The sequence below is a fragment of the Astatotilapia calliptera genome, chromosome 3, assembly GCF_964374335.1.
Source record: "Astatotilapia calliptera chromosome 3, fAstCal68.1, whole genome shotgun sequence".
Classification (NCBI taxonomy): domain Eukaryota; kingdom Metazoa; phylum Chordata; class Actinopteri; order Cichliformes; family Cichlidae; genus Astatotilapia; species Astatotilapia calliptera.
The window spans coordinates 38,513,012-38,533,036 of NC_137424.1; the positions used below are offsets into that span (position 1 = coordinate 38,513,012).

At 41.5% G+C, this 20,025-nt stretch overlaps 1 protein-coding gene across 1 annotated transcript; it reads left to right on the forward strand.

Annotated features, from left to right (window-relative positions):
* The first annotated feature begins 10,060 nt into the window (after positions 1 to 10,060).
* On the forward strand, positions 10,061 to 11,997 carry LOC113018666 (fatty acid-binding protein, intestinal-like). The gene is made up of 4 exons (XM_026161961.2): positions 10,061 to 10,461; positions 10,791 to 10,963; positions 11,254 to 11,361; positions 11,448 to 11,997. The coding sequence occupies exons 1-4, from the start codon at positions 10,395 to 10,397 to the stop codon at positions 11,496 to 11,498; spliced, it is 399 nt and encodes a 132-aa protein (XP_026017746.1). The 5' UTR covers positions 10,061 to 10,394; the 3' UTR covers positions 11,499 to 11,997.
* The last annotated feature ends 8,028 nt before the right edge of the window (positions 11,998 to 20,025 follow it).

Sequence of the window (20,025 nt, forward strand, 5' to 3'; positions counted from 1 at the left end):
TTAAGGTCAAGAGTTAATGTTTCCATTGTAACACCTCCAGATTTGACAGAGAAACACTCATTTTTAACACTCGATTTTAACTACTATCATTTTACACCTCAGAGTTACATTAAAAGAATGTGACTCTGCTTAGAGTAAAATTAACTCTACTTTTGCAAGAAGACTATTAACACCAAAAAATTTAACACTTTTGAATTTGCTGTGGTCTTCCAGAAACTGGCAGTAGGACTGGGAGTTGAGCTTGACTCCATCCTCAACCTGAAAAGGCCCCACAAGCTCATCTTTGATGATACCAGCCCAAACCAGTACTCCACCTCCACCTTGCTGGCGTCTGAGTCGGACTGGAGCTCTCTGCCCTTTACCAATCCAGCCACGGGCCCATCCATCTGGCCCATCAAGACTCACTCTCATTTCATCAGTCCATAAAACCTTAGAAAAATCAGTCTTGAGATATTTCTTGGCCCAGTCTTGACGTTTCAGCTTGTGTGTCTTGTTCAGTGGTGGTCGTCTTTCAGCCTTTCTTACCTTGGCCATGTCTCTGAGTATTGCACACCTTGTGCTTTTGGGCACTCCAGTGATGTTGCAGCTCTGAAATATGGCCAAACTGGTGGCAAGTGGCATCTTGGCAGCTGCACGCTTGACTTTTCTCAGGTCATGGGCAGTTATTTTGCACCTTGGTTTTTCCACACGCTTCTTGCGACCCTGTTGACTATTTTGAATGAAACGCTTGATTGTTCGATGATCACGCTTCAGAAGCTTTGCAATTTTGAGACTGCTGCATCCCTCTGCAAGATATCTCAGTATTTTTGACTTTTCTGAGCCTGTCAAGTCCTTCTTTTGACCCATTTTGCCAAAGGAAAGGACGTTGCCTAATAATTATGCACACCTGATATAGGGTGTTGATGTCATTAGACCACACCCCTTCTCATTACAGAGTTGCACATCACCTAATATGCTTAATTGGTAGTAGGCTTTCGAGCCTATACAGCTTGGAGTAAGACAACATGCATGAAGAGGATGATGTGGACAAAATACTCATTTGCCTAATAATTCTGCACTCCCTGTACTTATCTGCAACCCTCATACTGAAAAATCTTATACTTTATTTTTGCTGCTCTTACACTTCTTATTATATTGAACTCACTATTAATTAGCCGAGGCTTCAGGCATCCTGTACAGGAAGTAATGGAGAAAAAATAGCTGTAAAGCTTCATGTTGATTTCCAGCGGTGTTCACCTACCCCTGTCTTTTGAATTAGAATTTGAATCTAAAGTTTATTTGATCAGCTGCATGGATTTTTATGGATTTTGGCATTTTATTTTGCTCATTTTGGGGCCCTTTAGAGATCATCTCCACGTGGTTAATAAAGTGTCTTATTTATTGACATAAAATGTGAAACGTGTCCATATGGCTGCTTTTCTCTTGCTTCCAAGCGTTGACATTTTGACATTATGTACCGTGTCTCGGGGGCAGATCAACTTTACTGCACATGGAGATGACTTCTGATTGGATCTCATCTCTGCAGAACATTTTCATCTCATTTTTATTCGTTGGCGAAAGTGGCAATATATTTCATCATAGTTTTTGTGTTACTTTCTTTTTTCTTGTTTTCATCAGCAACAAATTAAAGGTTATTTCATCTGTTCCAGCGATTCGCTTTCTTCTGTTCCTCCAGTTTAACGTCGTAACGAGGGAGGGGGTTGACGTAGGATGGAATACGGGGCCAACACAGAGAGACAGACAACCACACACTCTCACAGTCACACAGCATGCACGTTTTTGGTCTGTGGGAGGAAGTCAGAGAGCACCCTGAGGTAACCCACACACACAGATATGTAAACTCCATAGAGAAAGGTCAGTGGGTTCAAACCCAGAACCTTTTTTCTGTGAGTCGACCGTGCTAACCACTGACCCCCTATCCCAACCTGCTTGTTCATTTAGATGTTGCAACTCACTCGATATCTGATTTTGTTTTTTCTCTCATTTGAAACTAAAACAAATAAATGATAATGGGTTATTCTTGTTTTTTGTTGCTTGTTGACTGAATGTGTAAAATTCCTTGAAAGATTTCATCACATATTCTAATTTGACCTAAAAAACTTACATTTCATAGAGAACGTTTAAATTTTTGAAAGAATGAACTGGTTGGCCCGTGTACCAGCAGTCAGCTCACGTTCAAAAGGAGACTGACAGAAAATAACTGTGTATAACAGAATACACATGTTGCAGCTAATGTGTGTGTGTGTGTGTGTGTGTGTGTGTGTTTAAGTTATGCAACTCTGTCATCCAGCTGGTGTCAACATGTGCACTCTTTACAAGCCTATCGGAGGTCTTTTCTTTAAGGAGCCTGCTTAAAGGGTGGCACTGCATGGCGCCTCGTCCTGGATCATTTGCGAACCCACACCCCAGCCATGCTGGTAGCCCCCCGGAGCAGCCGAAGTCCTGTGGTGGGTGGCAGCACTAGTCTCAGCAGAGGCTGTAGGATGTAGGCCAAGCCGTGCGTGTAATCCCTCACTCAGAGTTGGAACGCACTGTCAGCGAGGGAAAATAAATATGGAAGGGTGAAGCGTTGGATAGGGGATGCACTGAGAAGACAGCCAGCAATTAAGATTACAATTTTGTTTCGTGATTTTGAGGACTTTGATTTGATTATAGGTCTGATTTAAGATGCACTAAAACACTGAAATAACTGGGAAACCATAAAAATTAAGTGTCTTCAAGAGGTGGTGCTGAATTTAAATTCATTCGCTCCTGTCACAGCGTTGTATGGACCTGGAGACGTATTAACACTGCTTATGTTCTGCCTTTCACTGGCCCTCGCTTTAGGTCACTCTCTCCTAATTTGGATCAATTATCCCATTTCCTCTCACAGAAACAGTGTTTCTCTTTACGCATAATGCGCTGGCTATTTGACAGCGCTGGGTCACGTGCCCGCTTTTTCATCATCTGTGTGCACTCCTGTCTGTGTGACTGAATGCTTCCTTTCTCTACTGTCTGAGACTCATTTGAAATTCAAATATTGCCTCATTGCTAAGCCTCAATAATATTGACTTTCAGTTACTCTCCAGAGGTTCTGGGTATATTTTTAGGCCAGGGATTGTGCTTACACTATGTATGCAGACATCAGGAGATTTGGCACAGCAGTGGTTGGCTTTCAACAGCTCAGGCGAAATGCCAGCCAAACCTGACTGAAATTTAACATTTACCTGTTGTTATAATTAATGGAGAAACTATTTCTTATGGGACTGCTCTGTAAATATGCAAACCTGACATCTACAGACTAAAAAATGCCAATTATTAGTTTTTTATTTTGAAATTCAGTCTGAAAGAGCAACTTCAGAAATGTTTAGAAGCGCATTTGACTTGTTGATCAGTCTCGGCGTGAGCAGTCTGCCTACAGTAAAGTGACACAGCAGCTCTATCAGTGGTCCACTAGATGGAGCACTGCATCACAGATCTTTCTTATCAAGTTTGATCTTTTTTTCTTTTTCTTTTTTTTTCTTTTTGCCTGTCCCGTTTGGCTCTTTTGCCATCAGAATTATTGTCTAAAGGCGAAGAAAGATACCCAACGGATTTACTTTACCAAATTGACCATCCCAGCCTTGCCGTAATGGTCCATTTGATTCACCTTTTATTGTTTATTTTATTTTCACTTACTGAATACGGGACAGACTTGACTGGGGGAAAGAAGGGGAGAAAGAAAGAGGGAAAGAGTAACAGCTGAGAAGAGGGACGGGGGAGAAGGGCACAAAACAAAAACCAACAGAATGGGCAGCAAAAAAAAAGAAAGAAAAAAAATGCATATATCGATAACCTGGGTCACCTGCTGAGAAAGAAAAAAGAAAACCAGCAGAAGAGAACAAGAGTAATAGAATAAACAACATCACAATGATATATGGGAATATGACAGTAAATACTAAATGTTAAACATTATTGTGCAGCACATAAGATCAACAGAACACAGTGTGCTTTGAGGTAGGAGCCAAAAAGGGTGTAGTTTGTGGGTGTGATCACCCGTGTGTACACCTGTGAGCATGGACGCGCTTGTTTTTTTTAAAAGGTTCCTTCATGTAATGATCTGCTAGAGGGTGTGGGGGGGCCACTGCCCCGTCCTCCAGGGCGTGAAGCAGGTATGGAGGAGATCAAAACTCCAGACATTCAGAGGCCCCCAGAACACAAGAGATCAAGGAAGACCAACAGAGGGGCAGCCGCGCCACTGTCCCAGTAAGAGCTGAGGAGAGTCCCAGATGAGGGCTCACTCAGCAGCCGCGGAGCAGAAGCCAGGGGGAGTTGCAGTGACGCACCCGTGAGCTCCGCCGGCCGCCAGCTGTGCCTGAGTGACCGAGCCCCAGGCCGAGAGGCCGGGGGCACCCCACCTCCGAAGTGGCCCGAGCGAGCCCCAGGCTCCAGGCCCCGACAAGCGGCCGCCAAGGAGTGAGCCGGTGTGTACCTGGACGCCCATCCCCGGACACAAAGAACCGCCAACGCACCGATGTCTGAGGGAATCCGCCACTGGCAGGGGAAGTGGTGGTAGGGGGACATAGGCCTCCATACCTTGGAGGGCCTGAGATGTCCCCAGAGAGGTGGCGTCTGACACCCAACCTGACATATAGACACAGACATACAGGCACACACAGACACAAACATCCATTCCCACCCTCATGCTCTCATATGCACTTACTCCACACTCAACCAACGTGGAGACAGACATAAAGAGACGCTGTACACACGATCACACTCCCCAAGCGTACTCTACGAACCGGGTCTAGGTACCCTTGCCCCTGGAGGGGGGAACTGCACCCAGACCCAGGTGGTGTTACCCTTTTCCCTGCGGTGTGTGTGGGGGGAGGCAGACCGCCCCAACTCCACAGCAGCAGGGAGGCCCCACACTCCAGACCGCAGTCGGACGGCCAACTCCTCCTCCTAGCCCCCCCGCTCCAGCAGGCCACAGAGAACGGGGGTGAGAGAAGACTCCAAACCTCCCTCCACCCGCTCATTGTAGTGTTGATGCATGTGTGTTCTAAGGTGCATTTAAAACCCAGGAGGGCATGGAGCTAGCCTCGTCTGCACCCTGGTGACACACCCCTACTCCAAGGCCCTGCATGTGTGGGTGGTTGTGGTGGAGCGGGAAGAGGGAGGCAGCTGGAGATGGGGAGGGAAGGAAGGGAGGGGGAAGTGACCCCTCCCTGGGGTCAGCTCCCCCGCTGACCCCAGTAGGCACCCCCATACTCCCCGACCCGCCAGGGAAAGGGGGCCCAGGCCCATCCAGACCGGGGCCCAGTGCAGCAGCGCCGCCCGGCCCCACAGAGCCCGGGACAGTCCACCCAACCCCACCACAGAGAAAACTGCACCCACCCCACCATCCACTCATCTTCCAGACTACATAAGACAATAGACGCCCAGGCTGAGATCTTCCTCCACCTCTCCTGTATCTCCCCCTCCTGCAGAGAGAGTTCCTGAAGAGAGGAAAGCTCCTGCAAGATGTGACAACCTCCCCCACCAGTTGAAGAGCCCCCCAGGTAGCTCGACGCACCGGCGGCAAGTCCATCAAGTTTGATCCTTAAAGGCAAGCATGAGGGCAGGGAACTAAAATCCGACGTTCCAGCAAAAAAACATTTCACCTCTAAATAAAACTAAATACATTTTCTAGTAAAATTGTAACATTTTCAACATATAATAGTATCATTTCTAGGTTTTTCTCTTCCTCCCTTTTTACTAAAAAAATTTCTTTATCTGTACATGTCTGCCAATAAATCAATTTACATCGAGCAAACAGCTTTGTACAGCCCGATCCGGCGGGGAGGTGTGGGAAGCCAGATTAAGTGCCCCCCTTCCAGTTCTCCTCTCTGTTCTCTCCTCTCTTGTCCCCTTTGTCTTACTTGTCTCTATCACCTTTTCAATCCCTTTGAAGAAGTGAGGCTCCATAAATGTTAAAGAGGTAAATATTATTTCTCAGTTGCAGTGAATAGATCAAAGAAAATAAACTGTAGAAAACAAATAACTCTCCAGGGCCTGATCAACCCTGGCAGGGCCTCCTTGGATGAGGGTTTCTAGTGATAATGGCCGAAACACCCGGTGAATCCAAGGTCCACTACTGACGATGTGTCCCAAATTTGAATATGATCATCTAGATCAGATCTCTAATCCCTAAACTTAACCAAGGAAAAAAATGGCAGATTAGCTCAAGTAAAAGACCGAAAGTTGAGGCACACAACAATGTGCACCACTGGTAAAGTTTCTGGGCTGCCTCATAACAGCCATCCCTCGAGATTTTCGCCATTTAAAGCAATGGAATTTCAGGGATTGTAACATCTAGTCCTTTACTGAATCAGGTGCACCTTGCTATAGTACTGGGTTGGACACCATCTTTATCCTTCAGAAATGTATTAACTCTTCATGGCACATTCTCAGAGAGTTTGGTTCATGTTGACATGATAGCATCACACAGTTGCTGCGGACTTGTTGGCCGCACATCCATGATGAGGATCTCCTGTTCCTCCACAACCCAAAGGCGCTTTATTGGATTGTGAACTCATTATGTTCAAGAATCCAGTTTAAGATGACATGGTGTAATCAGAAGAAGAGTGCACTGTGGTTATAAAGGGATGGACATGGCCGACAACAATATTTAGGAAAGCTGTGGTGTTTAAATAATGCTCAGTTGATACTAAGCAGCTCAAAGTGTGGCAAGTAATTATCCCCCACACATTACACCACCTTGTTGATACAAGGCAGGATGGATCCATGCTTTCATCTTGTACCAAATTTTACACGCATGAAAAATTGCGACTCATCAGATGTTGTCCAGTCTTGCATTGTCCACTTTTGTCGAGCATTTCTAAACCTTGGTTTCCTGCCCATAGCTGACAGGAAGGTTTTCTGCTGCTTTAGTGTGTTTTCAGAGTTGCATACCTTGGTTATAATGAGCAGTTATTTAGTTTAGTTTTGCCTTCTTATCAGCTCAAAGCAGCCTGGCCTTTCTCCTCTGAGCTCTGACATCAACGAGGCATTTTTACCCAGTAGATCAGCAGATACTGAATACTTAGACCAACCCATCAGGCACTTTCAGAGTCACTTAAATCACTTTCTTCCCCATACAGATGCTCAGTTTTACCTTCAGCAGGTCATCTTTACCACATCTTTTTGTTTGTGTTTTTAAAGGGATGCCAAATGCTGTCATTTTTCTGTAAAGCAAATTTACCTTGCCTTTGGGTATAAATAAAGTTACCTTGACCTACCTTGACCTTGACCTTGACATCTATATGTCCAGTGAAGTTGATGCCGTATGACTGGCTGAACAGATTGAGTGAACAGTTGTACCTAACAAAGTGGCAGATGAGTACATTTAGGCTTACCCTATTGCACTGCTATCTACTTACAGAGGCCAGAGTTCAGCAACTGGTTCCAAAGTTCATGCCTCCTGTTTAAAGCCTAATAAATCATCACAAATCACCATTCTAATCAATTTATGTGCTGCACTTTAAAAAGTGACCCCGAACTCTTAAGCACTAATAAGAAAAATATAAATGAAAAAACCTTGATGTTTTTGTAAAAACCCCCAAAATTTTAATTTTTTTCTCTTGATAACGACCAAGATGATGTCATAGATGCACTGACACCAATCAAAATAAAGAGTTTTTTTTGTCCCAGCACTGTGAATCAAATCTGATAAGAACACACACACACACACACACACACACACACACACACACACACACACACACACACACTGAGGTGTTATTATATTCATCTACTAGTATGATGTAGGATTATTAAGAATAACTGAGGAAAATCATTATGAAAAATCATGACCAAAATATATATATTTTAAAAAGAATGGAATACAATACCCTTTTACTAATTTTATAAAGGAGTGATAGTACAAACTCACACAGTAGATGCAGAGATATCTTCACAGAAAGATCATTAAACACTGAATGCATTACAAGTTGGAAAGAAAAATTTGTTATCTGTCACATTCTCACTAGTTATCACTTCAATTTACCAGAGGCATCGTATCAGGTCATTACAATCAAAAGTCAAAGTACAAACTGTCTTTTATTGACTGCAGTAAAGGTGGTGTGGAAGTAATCAAGTAACAATGCTGTAATTACCTCTTAGTAATATTTGGAGGTTAGTAAGATAAATTGCAAAACTATTTAATTGCTGTTCATGTTATGAAACTATAGCAGCCAGTTAGGCCAAATAAAGACTTGAAACAGGGACAAAAGGTAGCTTTGTCAAAGTTAACAAAGCTAGTGCTAATGAGTGCCTTGTAAAATATAAATTACTAGGATTATATATACATGCTTTGTCGTAAATTACAATTTAGCAGCAAATTTACAACACTGGCACCGCAGTTGGTAGATTATTACCACAATTAAACACAACAGCAGCGAGCAGGGCTTAAAGTGTGAGGAGTTTTTGAGCTGACGCACATACCGCTAACATTTGGCCTTTGCAGCTGCTACTGCTCACATTTTTATGTGAATCCTGTAGCTTCAACCCCAGCTGTATTTTGGGCCAAGGAGTGTACAGTGAATATGGAAATGTCACTGATACTGACACTGACTGGTGAACAAGATCTAAAATATGATCTGTGTTATTTCATCATCTGTGTCTTTCGGTTTGGATTTACCCGCTTCATTGTTAAATGGAAGTGGCATCTCTTGGTGACTGAGAGGAACTCTAGAGGTATACAGAGAGTATTCAGTATTCATGTAGTGAGCTGTGCAGCTCCGAGTGCAGCTTTACCGCTCAAGAATGCAGCTATAGTGCCCCATTGTCCATGGACACAAGCTTAATGACAATTAAGGACAATACCCGCAGTGTTTTGTCCTCTATCTCGTCTGCTCTCCCTAAGAATGCATCTTAAACCTCATCAACATTGTGCTAACAGTGCTATTATGTTTGAAAATCCATTCATATTTATCATTTTTCATAATATTTATTGCATGAAAATGTTTTCTTGGTGGAGTAAGTTATGTCGGTTATTCATGTTGTCAAAAAAATCATTTAGAAACTAACTTGGTCTCCCCTAGCAGACTGGGGACTTGTGACAGCCTCACATGTACAGTAAAAACTAAACTACAGTTTAAAACTACAGTCACCAGCCATAAAACACACATGTAGTTTACTGCAGCAGGTACGTTCACATTAGGCAGATGCCATACAATAAAACTATCACAAGTGACTGAAAACAAGTAACATAAAGATCTGTAGCAACTCTGAACAGGTTGGATGAAAAAATGTTAAAAGTTAAGCAAGGGTAACGGATAAAATGCAGGAAATAGACAAACGAGAGAGTGCTAAGACAACAGAACGTGTTTGATAATTATTCTAGGTAAACCATTTAACTTATTAGCTAAACATTACTGATGAAAGCTTGATTTGTTTCGCTAATGCTATGGCTAGCAGTTAAACGTTTAGCTAGCAGTTTTGGACGAACAATTGAAACAATGCAAGCTAAACTGTTAAAGGTGAACATGAAACAACAATGAATGGTAAAAACATAAAAATAAAAAGTCTAAATAAAGCTTAAAATATGTTTAAATGAACACATTTTACCTCGAGAAGTCTTGTGAGGTGGTTTTTGGGCTTGGGTCCATCTGACAGGGTTGTGGGGCTACAGATGGTGATAGTTTTGGAAACACTTTTGGTAAAGGTAACATTATTTTCATCTCTAAAGCACATAAAAACATACATCCAGTTTGTTTTTAATGTTATCCCACAAGTCAGTTGATGGAGACCTAAAACAGACGGATTATATTTTTAGTCAACAATACTTAACAGTGACAAAAACTCATTCTGGTGGATTGCATGCATGCCTATGCAAGTTTTGGTTTTTTTAATACTCATAAACCTAATGTTGTTTGAAAATATAAATAAAGTTAATAAAGTTTTACAGTTCTGAAACTTTGCTGACACTAACATTGTCCTCAAACTGTCCTAAATAGAAAGTTTGGGGTCCTCTATGAGGCCACACTAAGGATGCATTGTTAAATGGACCATCATTTTCATGCTAGGCACAAACTGTGTGACAATGAAAAGATTGAGCAGTAGAAAGGGGCACCCATTCAAACAACTCCCTCCTTTCTTTTCCCCCTGCAGAACAATGCAACAGTGTTTAACTGTGCCAGATTCGCAGAGGGGAGTTGCCCTCCTGTCATTTATCAGCGTATCCTTGAGGTCATGCAGCTATCGGCCTACATTTGACACCGTCTTTAAATGGCCACATCAGCAGACAGATAATCAGTGAGATAAAGAACAGCATCTTCCATGCCAGCTCAAGGAGGGGTGGATGTGTATAAATTGAGGCCTTTGGGGAATCACAATCTCACGGTCTGCTGTAGCGCTTCATCATCAGCTGCCTTCAACCCGACGAGCCTGCAGCCATGTCCTTTAATGGAACCTGGAAGATCGACCGCAGTGAGAACTATGTCAAGTTCATGGAGCAAATGGGTGAGTGTGTGTGAGAGCACTTGACAGTGTTTAGTTCACTGTCAAGCCATGCACTTAAACTCTGTTTTTTCTGAGCCTGGCCGTGTGAATTTATGAGGATAATGTGTGTAACTGTGTTTCCATAGAGTTCAGTATGGTTGTGCAGGTGCTGCACAGAGCAGTGAGATGTTAGGTTTTAATGTAGTTGTTGTAACAGCATTCATCTTAGGACTGATTATAACACTAATCACTATCATGTGGCTATAAAATCACCTCAAGGGGTTAATGACCAATAACTATTCATTCAACAATCCAGTTTCATATTTCTATGCTTTTTTGTGTTTTACAAGGTGTTAATCTTGTGAAACGCAAGGTGGCAGAGCACGACAACCTGAAGATCACCATCGAGCAGAACGGGGACAAGTTTCACGTCAAAGAGTCCAGCACTTTACGCACCAAAGAGGTTGACTTCACTCTGGGCGTTCCGTTCGACTACACCCTGGCTGATGGCACTGAAGTCTCAGTGAGTGCGCTAAAGAGAAACATTACTGAAGCACAGGCACTTGGTCAAGGTGCTGTTCCATAATTGCACAAAGGCAACCAGAAATGGTTTGTTTTAGGCAAATCTGGCTTGTTTTTAAGAATGATGGATTCTCTGCTAATGGAAATAGTGGAAACCAGCTGCAGTTAAAAGCAAAGGAACAGTTTCCAGTGAATAATTCACTCTGCGGTGAATTAAAAGTCGCTTTTATGCAAATGTAAAACAGTAAGGGAGAGTGTTAAAGAGTGCTTTGACTGTATATTTTTAACCAGGGTGCATGGGAGATGGAGGGGGACATGATGAAAGGCAAATTCACCAGGAAAGACAACAACAAGCTCCTGACCACTACTAGAACTCTGGTGGGCGGAGAGCTCGTGCAGGTCAGTAGGTCCAAAGGTGTCGATCCCGAATTCAGTCCCAATAAATAAACGTCTCCACAAACCATTGACACTTTTTGTCTTTGCAGAGCTACAACTATGAAGGGGTGGATGCCAAGAGGATTTTCAAGAAGCAGTAACCTGGATATTGAAGTTCAAATTTTATTTTTATATAAATCACACAGCCCAGTGAACTGTATCTGAAGTTATTGTTGGCATTTAGCTTATTTTACAAGAAGAATTATGGTCACCATGTTCATGAAACACTGAAATGGTCACACAGCGCAGTTAAATTTGCATCCCTTTTCCTGTGAAAGGAGAAAACAAACACTAAACAGCATCCTGGCAGTGGATATCTATCTGTAGCAGTAGCTAAACATTCAAATGGGTTTAGTTTTATTTGTCTTGGAGGGGTTCGGGATTTTCCGCACATCATAGTTTCAACAAATTTCACAGGACTCATTCATTGGTATGGTGTAGGTTATCCACAGTAATGGCTGTTTTCAGGTAAAGCTCCACAGCAACATGAAATACATGAAATGTTATTGTGTGTGTTCAAACAGGGGGAAAAAATCAAATTGCACTAATGGTTCTCATGTATCAGATTGTCCTCTACAATAAAGCATGTTTATTATGTCACTTGAGTTTAGTGTTGGTGTTATTAAATGACTGAATTGCATGTGAATTAAGTCCGATAAATATAATCAGTCAAGATTGTCTTAACAGATGTGATAAAAGTCTATAATCTTAGTCATATTGCTTCCATGACACAAGCACAAAGCTCATGCCTCTACGATATCATTTTTTACGAGCATCAAAAGTTCTTCATCAGGGATTTAAGTGAAATACCACGTTACCATTTCAGACTGCTTTCCAGTCACTCTTATAGCGCATGATTGGAGTGTGACCTTCTGCTGTCATGTGGCGGCCCTTATGTGCTATGTGGAGAACTAATGGTTCATCACATGGTGGTTTTCTAGAAAGTGAACAATGATTTTCATTCAGGGACAAAAAGCTCATGGCTGTTTTTAGCCACGAAGGGTGTAAAGAGTAAGAGCATGTATGTAATGAGGCTGTCTGACCACAAGAGGGAAACCCGTGCCTCCTTTAATTTTACTGCTGTAGATACAGCAGCACAATACGAATTCTAGGACCTGCCAGCTTCAGAAAATGCTAGATAAAAATGTTTTTTATGGGTTTTTTCATTATTTGTACAAAAACACAAGAAATGGCAAAGATAATTATTTGATCATTCTCGGCATGTGCGCAGTATTGAACAAGAGGGGTATAAAAAAAGCAAAAAAAGTGGCAAGCCTAAAAAAAACTGTTTACAGAAGATGAAAAGTATCATGAGATTTTGAACCACTATACAGTTTGGAAAGCTCATTGGTAACTGCTCCATTTTACAGTATGACGATGATCCTAAACACACTCCTAAAGAAGTAAATGCAAACCTAGAAAGAAAAACACAACGACACACTTTCAGTCATGCATTGGCCTCCCCAGAGCCTGGACCTGAACATTGAAGCAGTGTGGGATCATTTTACAGAGTGTGCTGCACAAGGCAGCCAACATCCAAAGAAGCGCTTTGAATGTCCTTCAAGATGCCTGAAGATATTCCTCAAGATAACTTAAAGAAATTACAAGAAAGCTTGACAAAGTACAAACTCTGTTTTTGTTTCTATAAATCTCAGCACCCATTCCCATTTTCATAGTAAAATATAACAAATGGTGGCTCAGGACTTTTGCACTCTGCAGAGACAGTGCCTGATGGACAGGTTCGGTAAGTCTTCACGCCTGCGTAGTTTAACTTTTGTGATGTTCATCATGTGCAATTTAAGCAAAATTAAGCAACAGGTTTCCAGTATTTAGAACTTCCACTGCTCAAAGTGCTTGAGTTTTCCAGTCTTTGGCAGAGCAGGCATCAACATGACACAGATTTCCTTACATGGGCATCTTGGCTAATAATTATCCTACTGAAACCCAAACTCTTGTTTTGAGACCCGATAAGTATAGAAACTAAACTGCTTTTGAACAGGGAGTCATCAGATGTTACATGCTTAAAAAGAAGAACTCCTATGAGTTACAATAGCTTTATTTTACGGAGCCCCACAGGGGACATGGGAGAAATAAAAAATTAAGACGGAATTTTGCGGGATCTCGCAAAAGTTTTGCGAGATCTCGCAAAAGTTGAATTCCAACAATGGCGGCAGCTACTTAGTTGTAATATTACTCTTTCTGGGTCACAAAATACATTTTTAAGATATTTTGAGGCGTGAATGCAGTTGTGTAAACGTCAGATATCTGCTCGGTTTACAAGATATCACATATTTGCAAAAGTGCTCCGATGTTTTCGGATATTGTATGAAACTTTTGCGAAATCTTGCAAAAGTTTTGCGAGATCCCGAGTTAGTTTTGCGAGATCTCGCAAAAGTCCGTCTTAATTTTTTTTTCTCCCATGTCCCCTGCGGGGCTCCGTATTATTTGCATTGCAAAGCAAAGCAATAAATGTTTTATTGGGCTGAATGAAGTATATGAAAAGCCAAAACATAATACCAACAGTACATCATCATGGTCTCAGGACTCTGTACTGTATAGTTCTGAGGTTTGTATGGACGTGGTAGGTGATGTCTTTAGATATAAACCATAAGTCCAAATAAAGTAAAACCAATAAAGTGTTAAAGTCTTATTGGCTCTACAATGATAGACTGAGAAAGAAAGAGTCTAATATCGATCGATGGCAACTTCCCACTGAGTCCTGAGTGGCACCCTTTTTCACAGAGGTAAAAGCCCTCCACGAACAAGGCTAATCTGGCAGGGGCTGGGCTGCTTTGAACACCAGTTTTCCGCTGAACCCTCCTTAGGGAGGAAAGTCCCTGGAGACCTGTCAGATGCTGGAGGGCTGAACAGATTTCAGTGCAGGGAAAAAGTGGGCCGCCAGGGCTTCTTTTCTCTGTCAAGATGTGCAGTCCACACTCATTTTATGTTTTTGACGTTTAAATCAGCAACATTATGGGATGCATCTCCATCACTGATTAGCCTGATACAAGACTTCCATGCAATGGATAGGATCACCTTATAAAGTGTAAAGTTCAGATTTTACAGCTGTGGCAGTATTACAAGTTAAAATATTTTTTGACCTGTATTAGCAAATGAAGGCTTTCATTTTGTCCTATTGCTATGTATACACACATAGAGAGAGAGAGGATTATTTTTACCATAACGAAGATGTGTACTCTTTATCTGCCACTGGTTATGTGTGAATCATAAATGCTTTGTAATATCTGTACCACTAGGTAGCACTGTGGAGCTCTTTATTGTCTGAGAAGAAGGTCCTCAGCTGCTCTATGATGTCATCCTAAGCCAAGTTACCATATGAAACACACCCTGTTTACACAGACGCACACACCCACGTGCATGCACACACAAAGCCCCACTACACAATTATTGGATCTCAACTCAAATTATTGGAATAATATCTCTGGTACTTATCTGGCATCCAGTAGAGTTAGAGTGAAATCAGTGGGAAACAGGAAAGTCGTGGGAGAGTTAGCCTTTAGTGTTTTGATTGCTGTGAGACTGTGGGCGCAAGGGGCCCACCCGAGGGAGGTGGAAGCTGTGGATGAGAGGGGAGGAGGAGGAGGTGGGGAAGGAAAAATAATAGGAGGACAAGAAGAAGTGTGTGTGTGTGTGTGTGTGTGTGTGTGTGTGTGTGTGTGTGTGTGTGTGTGTGTGTGAAGAAGAGGAGAAAGAAAGGACAACACAGGGAGAAGCCACTCCTCGCCCAGCTCAGCCCCTCTACCGCAGTGAAATCAAATTCACTGACTCACTCTGAAGTCGTCAGCTCATGTGAAAGACTAACGATCACAAAGACACTGACGGCGTGCTGGTGAGCATCGGGGCTATTAGTTGGCCAATGCTTCCAAGAAGACACGGCCCAGCTTTAGCCAATCACTGTTTGGACAGTGACTCTGCAGGCCTTTGTAGAGACGCATGCAGACTGCTGGATGATGAGTCAGTAGACAGTCAGCACAGATTCCAGTCTTACTATAAACAATTCATGCCAGCATACATGCTCAGATGTGACTTCAATTCAGTTTTATTTATACCGCGCCAAATCACAAAATCACCTCAAGGTGCTTTATATTGTAAAGTAGATCCTATAATAATAAAAACAGAGAAAACTTCAACAACCATATGACCCCCTATGAGCAAGCACTTTGGTGACAGTGGGAAGGAAAAACTCCCTTTTAACAGGAAGAAACCTCTGGCAGAACCAGGCTCAGGGAGGGGCGGGGCCATCTGCTGGACCGGATGGGGAGACTTGTGCCAAACATGTTCATTTGAAAACATTATTGTGTGAAAAGTATGATGATGATGATGGAGCTGAGACAGCTGGCCATTGGCTGGCCTTTATGAGATGAGACATTAATAGGAAATATATCATCAAGCCTTTATAATTTTTCATCCATAAATCAGAATTTCTATTAGTATTATTAGTATCATTATTAGTAGTATTAGTATCTCAAAATCTTGAGTTACTCAGAAGTCAATTTTGAAATAATTATTCGAACTTGCTAGTTAGCGCTGCCTTATGTAAATTTTTATTTTCATTTTATTTATTTTTATTTTGTTTTTACATTTCTATTTATTTTTCCATTCATTTTCAGTAGTCATAGTCATTAGCATAACACACACAATTATTGTCAATATGATTTAAAAAACCATATATATAAAAAATAATTAGTAACAATAAAATCAACATCCTAGTATTATCAGCATGAGCGTGTTAGCATGTACTTATTAGCTGTAAGCTCAGTTGCTAGCATGTATGCTAACATGGCAGTGGAAGCTTTTTTGCTGTTTTCTGCGGTAGCTGATTGGCTTATTCTCTTTGTGTGTCTACAACTAATAAAAGGGGCACAAATAAAACCCATTAGAAACCAGCTAGGAAAGTATTAAATGTGTTAAACATCAGTTTTTAGCTGAATGTTTGTTAAGCAATGCTAATGTTTGGTCTGTATTTTACAGGCACGATCCCAAAAACGAATTCAAGTATACAAAAACATACATATTCAGGTAATGTATTAAACCAAGGAGAAGATTTTTAATTTACCTGAATTTTGACTGTTCACTTCAGTGACATAAAATAAAAATGCTTGTCAGCAAGTCCATTTGTCTGACATCCTGCAGCCAGAACAGCATGAGACAGAAACACCTCTTTAATGGGCTTGTCAAATGGACTAACACCATTACAAAGTGTTGCCGGTTGGGCGTATGCATGCATGCACCAAGATGATTACGTACCTTTGCACAAGCATTTTCGTCCTTCACTTTGCTCTGCACCGACACCCTGCGTGAACGCCACCGGGCACGGACGAGTGTGTGTCGTGTGAGAAGCTGTTGTGTGCCACCTGGTGTGACTGAGCTGACAGGAGAGTGGAGACAGTGAAGAGAGAAACTAAATTGGCTGTGGCCTCTGTCTCAGGAGTAGCCAGCCCCTGGGTTAGGCGGGCTATTCTTATAGAGGGCAGTGAGAGGTTTCCAGCTCTCCTGATACACAAACCATTTTATAGAATCCCACATCATGTTTTGATGGTCTACTGGGATTACGAGGGAGGTATTATCCAATGAAAAGTGTAAGAATGGAAGAGGAAATGGAACTATACGAAGGTGGATTTCTCTGTGGGTACAAGGCCACTTCTAAGAGGAGCCAAAATTACCAAATGCAGTCTTGAAGTCTAAAAATATCCTATGATGTAAACCATGGCCTGTAATATAAAGGCCCAGGTAGTACCAGTTATTTACATAGTTATTAAAAGACTAAACATTGGCAAGTTCACAGGATACTGCGCTTCAGTGAGCCTGCTCAGATTGTTAGCACGTAAGAGGAACCAGTTAGCTTAATGGTTATTAGGTTTGCTATAATTATCCTGTGACCAAAAAGCAAACAATCAAACAAAAAAATTTTGATTTCATATTTTCTCATCAAAAATACTCTTGTGCCATTTCATTAGGTATAATGTTCTACTGCTCATTAATGCTACTGTCTAATCAGCTAATCAGTGACTGATGTAGACATGGTTGAAACAACCTCCTGAAGTTCAAACCAAGTAGAATGAGGAAGAGAGGTGATTTGTTGATGCTAGACATGCTAGTCTGAATTTGAATCCAGGAACAGCAGATCTGCTGGGATTTTCGGACACTACCATCTGCTCACTTAGCAGTTTTCTGGGTGAAAATACCTCATTGATGAACATTCAGAACCACATTCAGAGAGTAGGGTCCACATTTGGTGTAAACGTGAAAGCATGGATCTATTCTGTCTTGTATCAGGCTAGCGGTGCAATGGTTTGAGGGGCATTTCCTCTTAGTAACATCTGAGCATCATTGAAACACTACAGCCAGCCTGAGTATTGTTGTTGACCAGGTCTGCCCCTTTATAACCACAGCAAACCCATCTTCTGATGGGTCCTTCCAGCAGGATGTGTCACAAAACTCAAATCATCTCAAACTTGTTTCTTGAACATGACACTCAAATGTCCTCCACAGTCACCAGATCTCAATCCAACAGAGCACCTTTGTGATGTGGAGGAACAAGAGATTCTCATCATGGATGTGCAGCAACTGTGCGATGCCCACTGATCGATCTGTGCCACCCCCATCTGTCCAACCCAGTACTAGCAAAGTGATATATATATATATATATATATATATATATATATATATATATATATATATATATATATATATGTATCAGAGTTTTATCAGTGTCTTCACATTTCAGAAAACTTGCACACTCTGAACAAATAAGGTAATCATGACAGCACAGATAATGTCAATCTTTAATGGCAGATGGCCTGAAATGTCTTCATTTAACATTTTCATAAAAACGTCTCATTTTGATCATCTCCTTTTTTTTTGTTTCAAACAAACAAACCTCTGCAATTCACTGAAATACAGTTTCTCCTTACAGCGGCTAAAGTACATAAATATCAACAGTACTGTATGCATTAGGAAAAAGGAAAAAGAACACGCACACACACATGCCGTGAACATGCACTGAACACACAGCTACACACGCGGTATACTAAAACAAGTAAAGAAATGATTTGTCACTGACAAAAGGAGGGGGAGGAGTCGTCTTATTCGTTTTTTCAGGAACTTTTGTACGGTACCGCTGGCGAAACACAAAAGACCCATTCGTTCGAGGAGTATATCTTCTTCTTCTCTGGATTTCACAGTGAATGATGCAGGTAAAACAGTATTCACATGTTACATACAGTATGCTCCAATCAGACCGATACAAACGAAGGAAAAAGCTCTAGTAATTCTTACCAAATGAAAATACAATTAAACTTACAATAATACTTACAATGAATTATATGATGGGCGTTTTCTATGAACCTTAAAAAGACAACACCCATTAAAAAACACACATAACATTCACGCACGTTGTATAAATACTTGTTCTAATAAATCTGAGTGCCACACTTGGCTTAAAAATGTCTGTAAAAGCAAAAATAAAAACCAAAACAAAAAAACCCTTCAGCTGATTTAATAGATATGATGCATATTATCGTTAATTACAAACACTTGGCTACTGTATGATTCAACCAGTCCGATATAAGTGTACACAGAGGGGCTAAACATCACAGGGGACACTTGTCTCCTTACGGCGTTTGATTGTCACATCAGCGTGAAATGCGACTTGGCCTTCGGAGACTGGTTTCGTATTAGCGAATGAAGATTTTGGCGTCAAGATGTCACAGAAATATGATCACTCGATGATATGTCATACAGCAAAGACGTTATTGCAAGATTACAAAAGACTGTTTTATCTTTTCCTTTTTTTATACATCTCACTCCAATCATTATTATGTAAATTCAAACTTTACAAAAGCAGGTTGAATCACAGCGGCTCCCTAAAAATAGACAAAAGACACAAATCGCTTAAAGTGAATATCCTTTCAGATGCAGAGTGGCTCTTTGGAGTGACACCAAAAGGGACATGCTGCAAAAATAATGTCATACTTCATAAGAAATCAGACTGAGGACTACAAAAGTAGTCAAAAATGGAATAACCACTAGCCTAGATAGCTCTCCAGTGTAAAAAAAGAAAAAAGAAGAAAAAGCTTTGGTCTTGTTTCTCTATACTGTGCTGCTGTCCTCCTGCTACACAGCGAAGGAGCGATTTCCTAATTATAGCAGAGCTCAGTTTGCCGCGTATTGCCATCACGCTATACGTGACATTGGGGTCACGCTACCTTCCACCGGCGATGGCTTTTTCCTGTCAGTGCCTCTTTTCACACATCTGATTACCTCAAACAGCCAAACTACGAGCTGGATCAGGTGCGTTTTGTCACTCAACGTTAAAATCGCTTCAGACAAAAGACTTCTGTGTTTCGTTTCGTCGGGTAAAGACGCCACAGAGGGACAAACCCCCCCCCAAAAAAAAAAAAAACACAACACATATGAGCGAATCAAAATTCCTTTTGGAGCAGAGACAAGAGCAAACTGGCAGGACTGCTTTGGTATAGCAGGGCGACTTGTTGTTTTAAAATGGCACCGAACAGAAAGGGAACAAAAAAAGAAAAGGTATAAAACGTCCTCACAAGATTTAGCACAACATAAATCAACCCAAACAAAACCGTTTCAAACATCGTC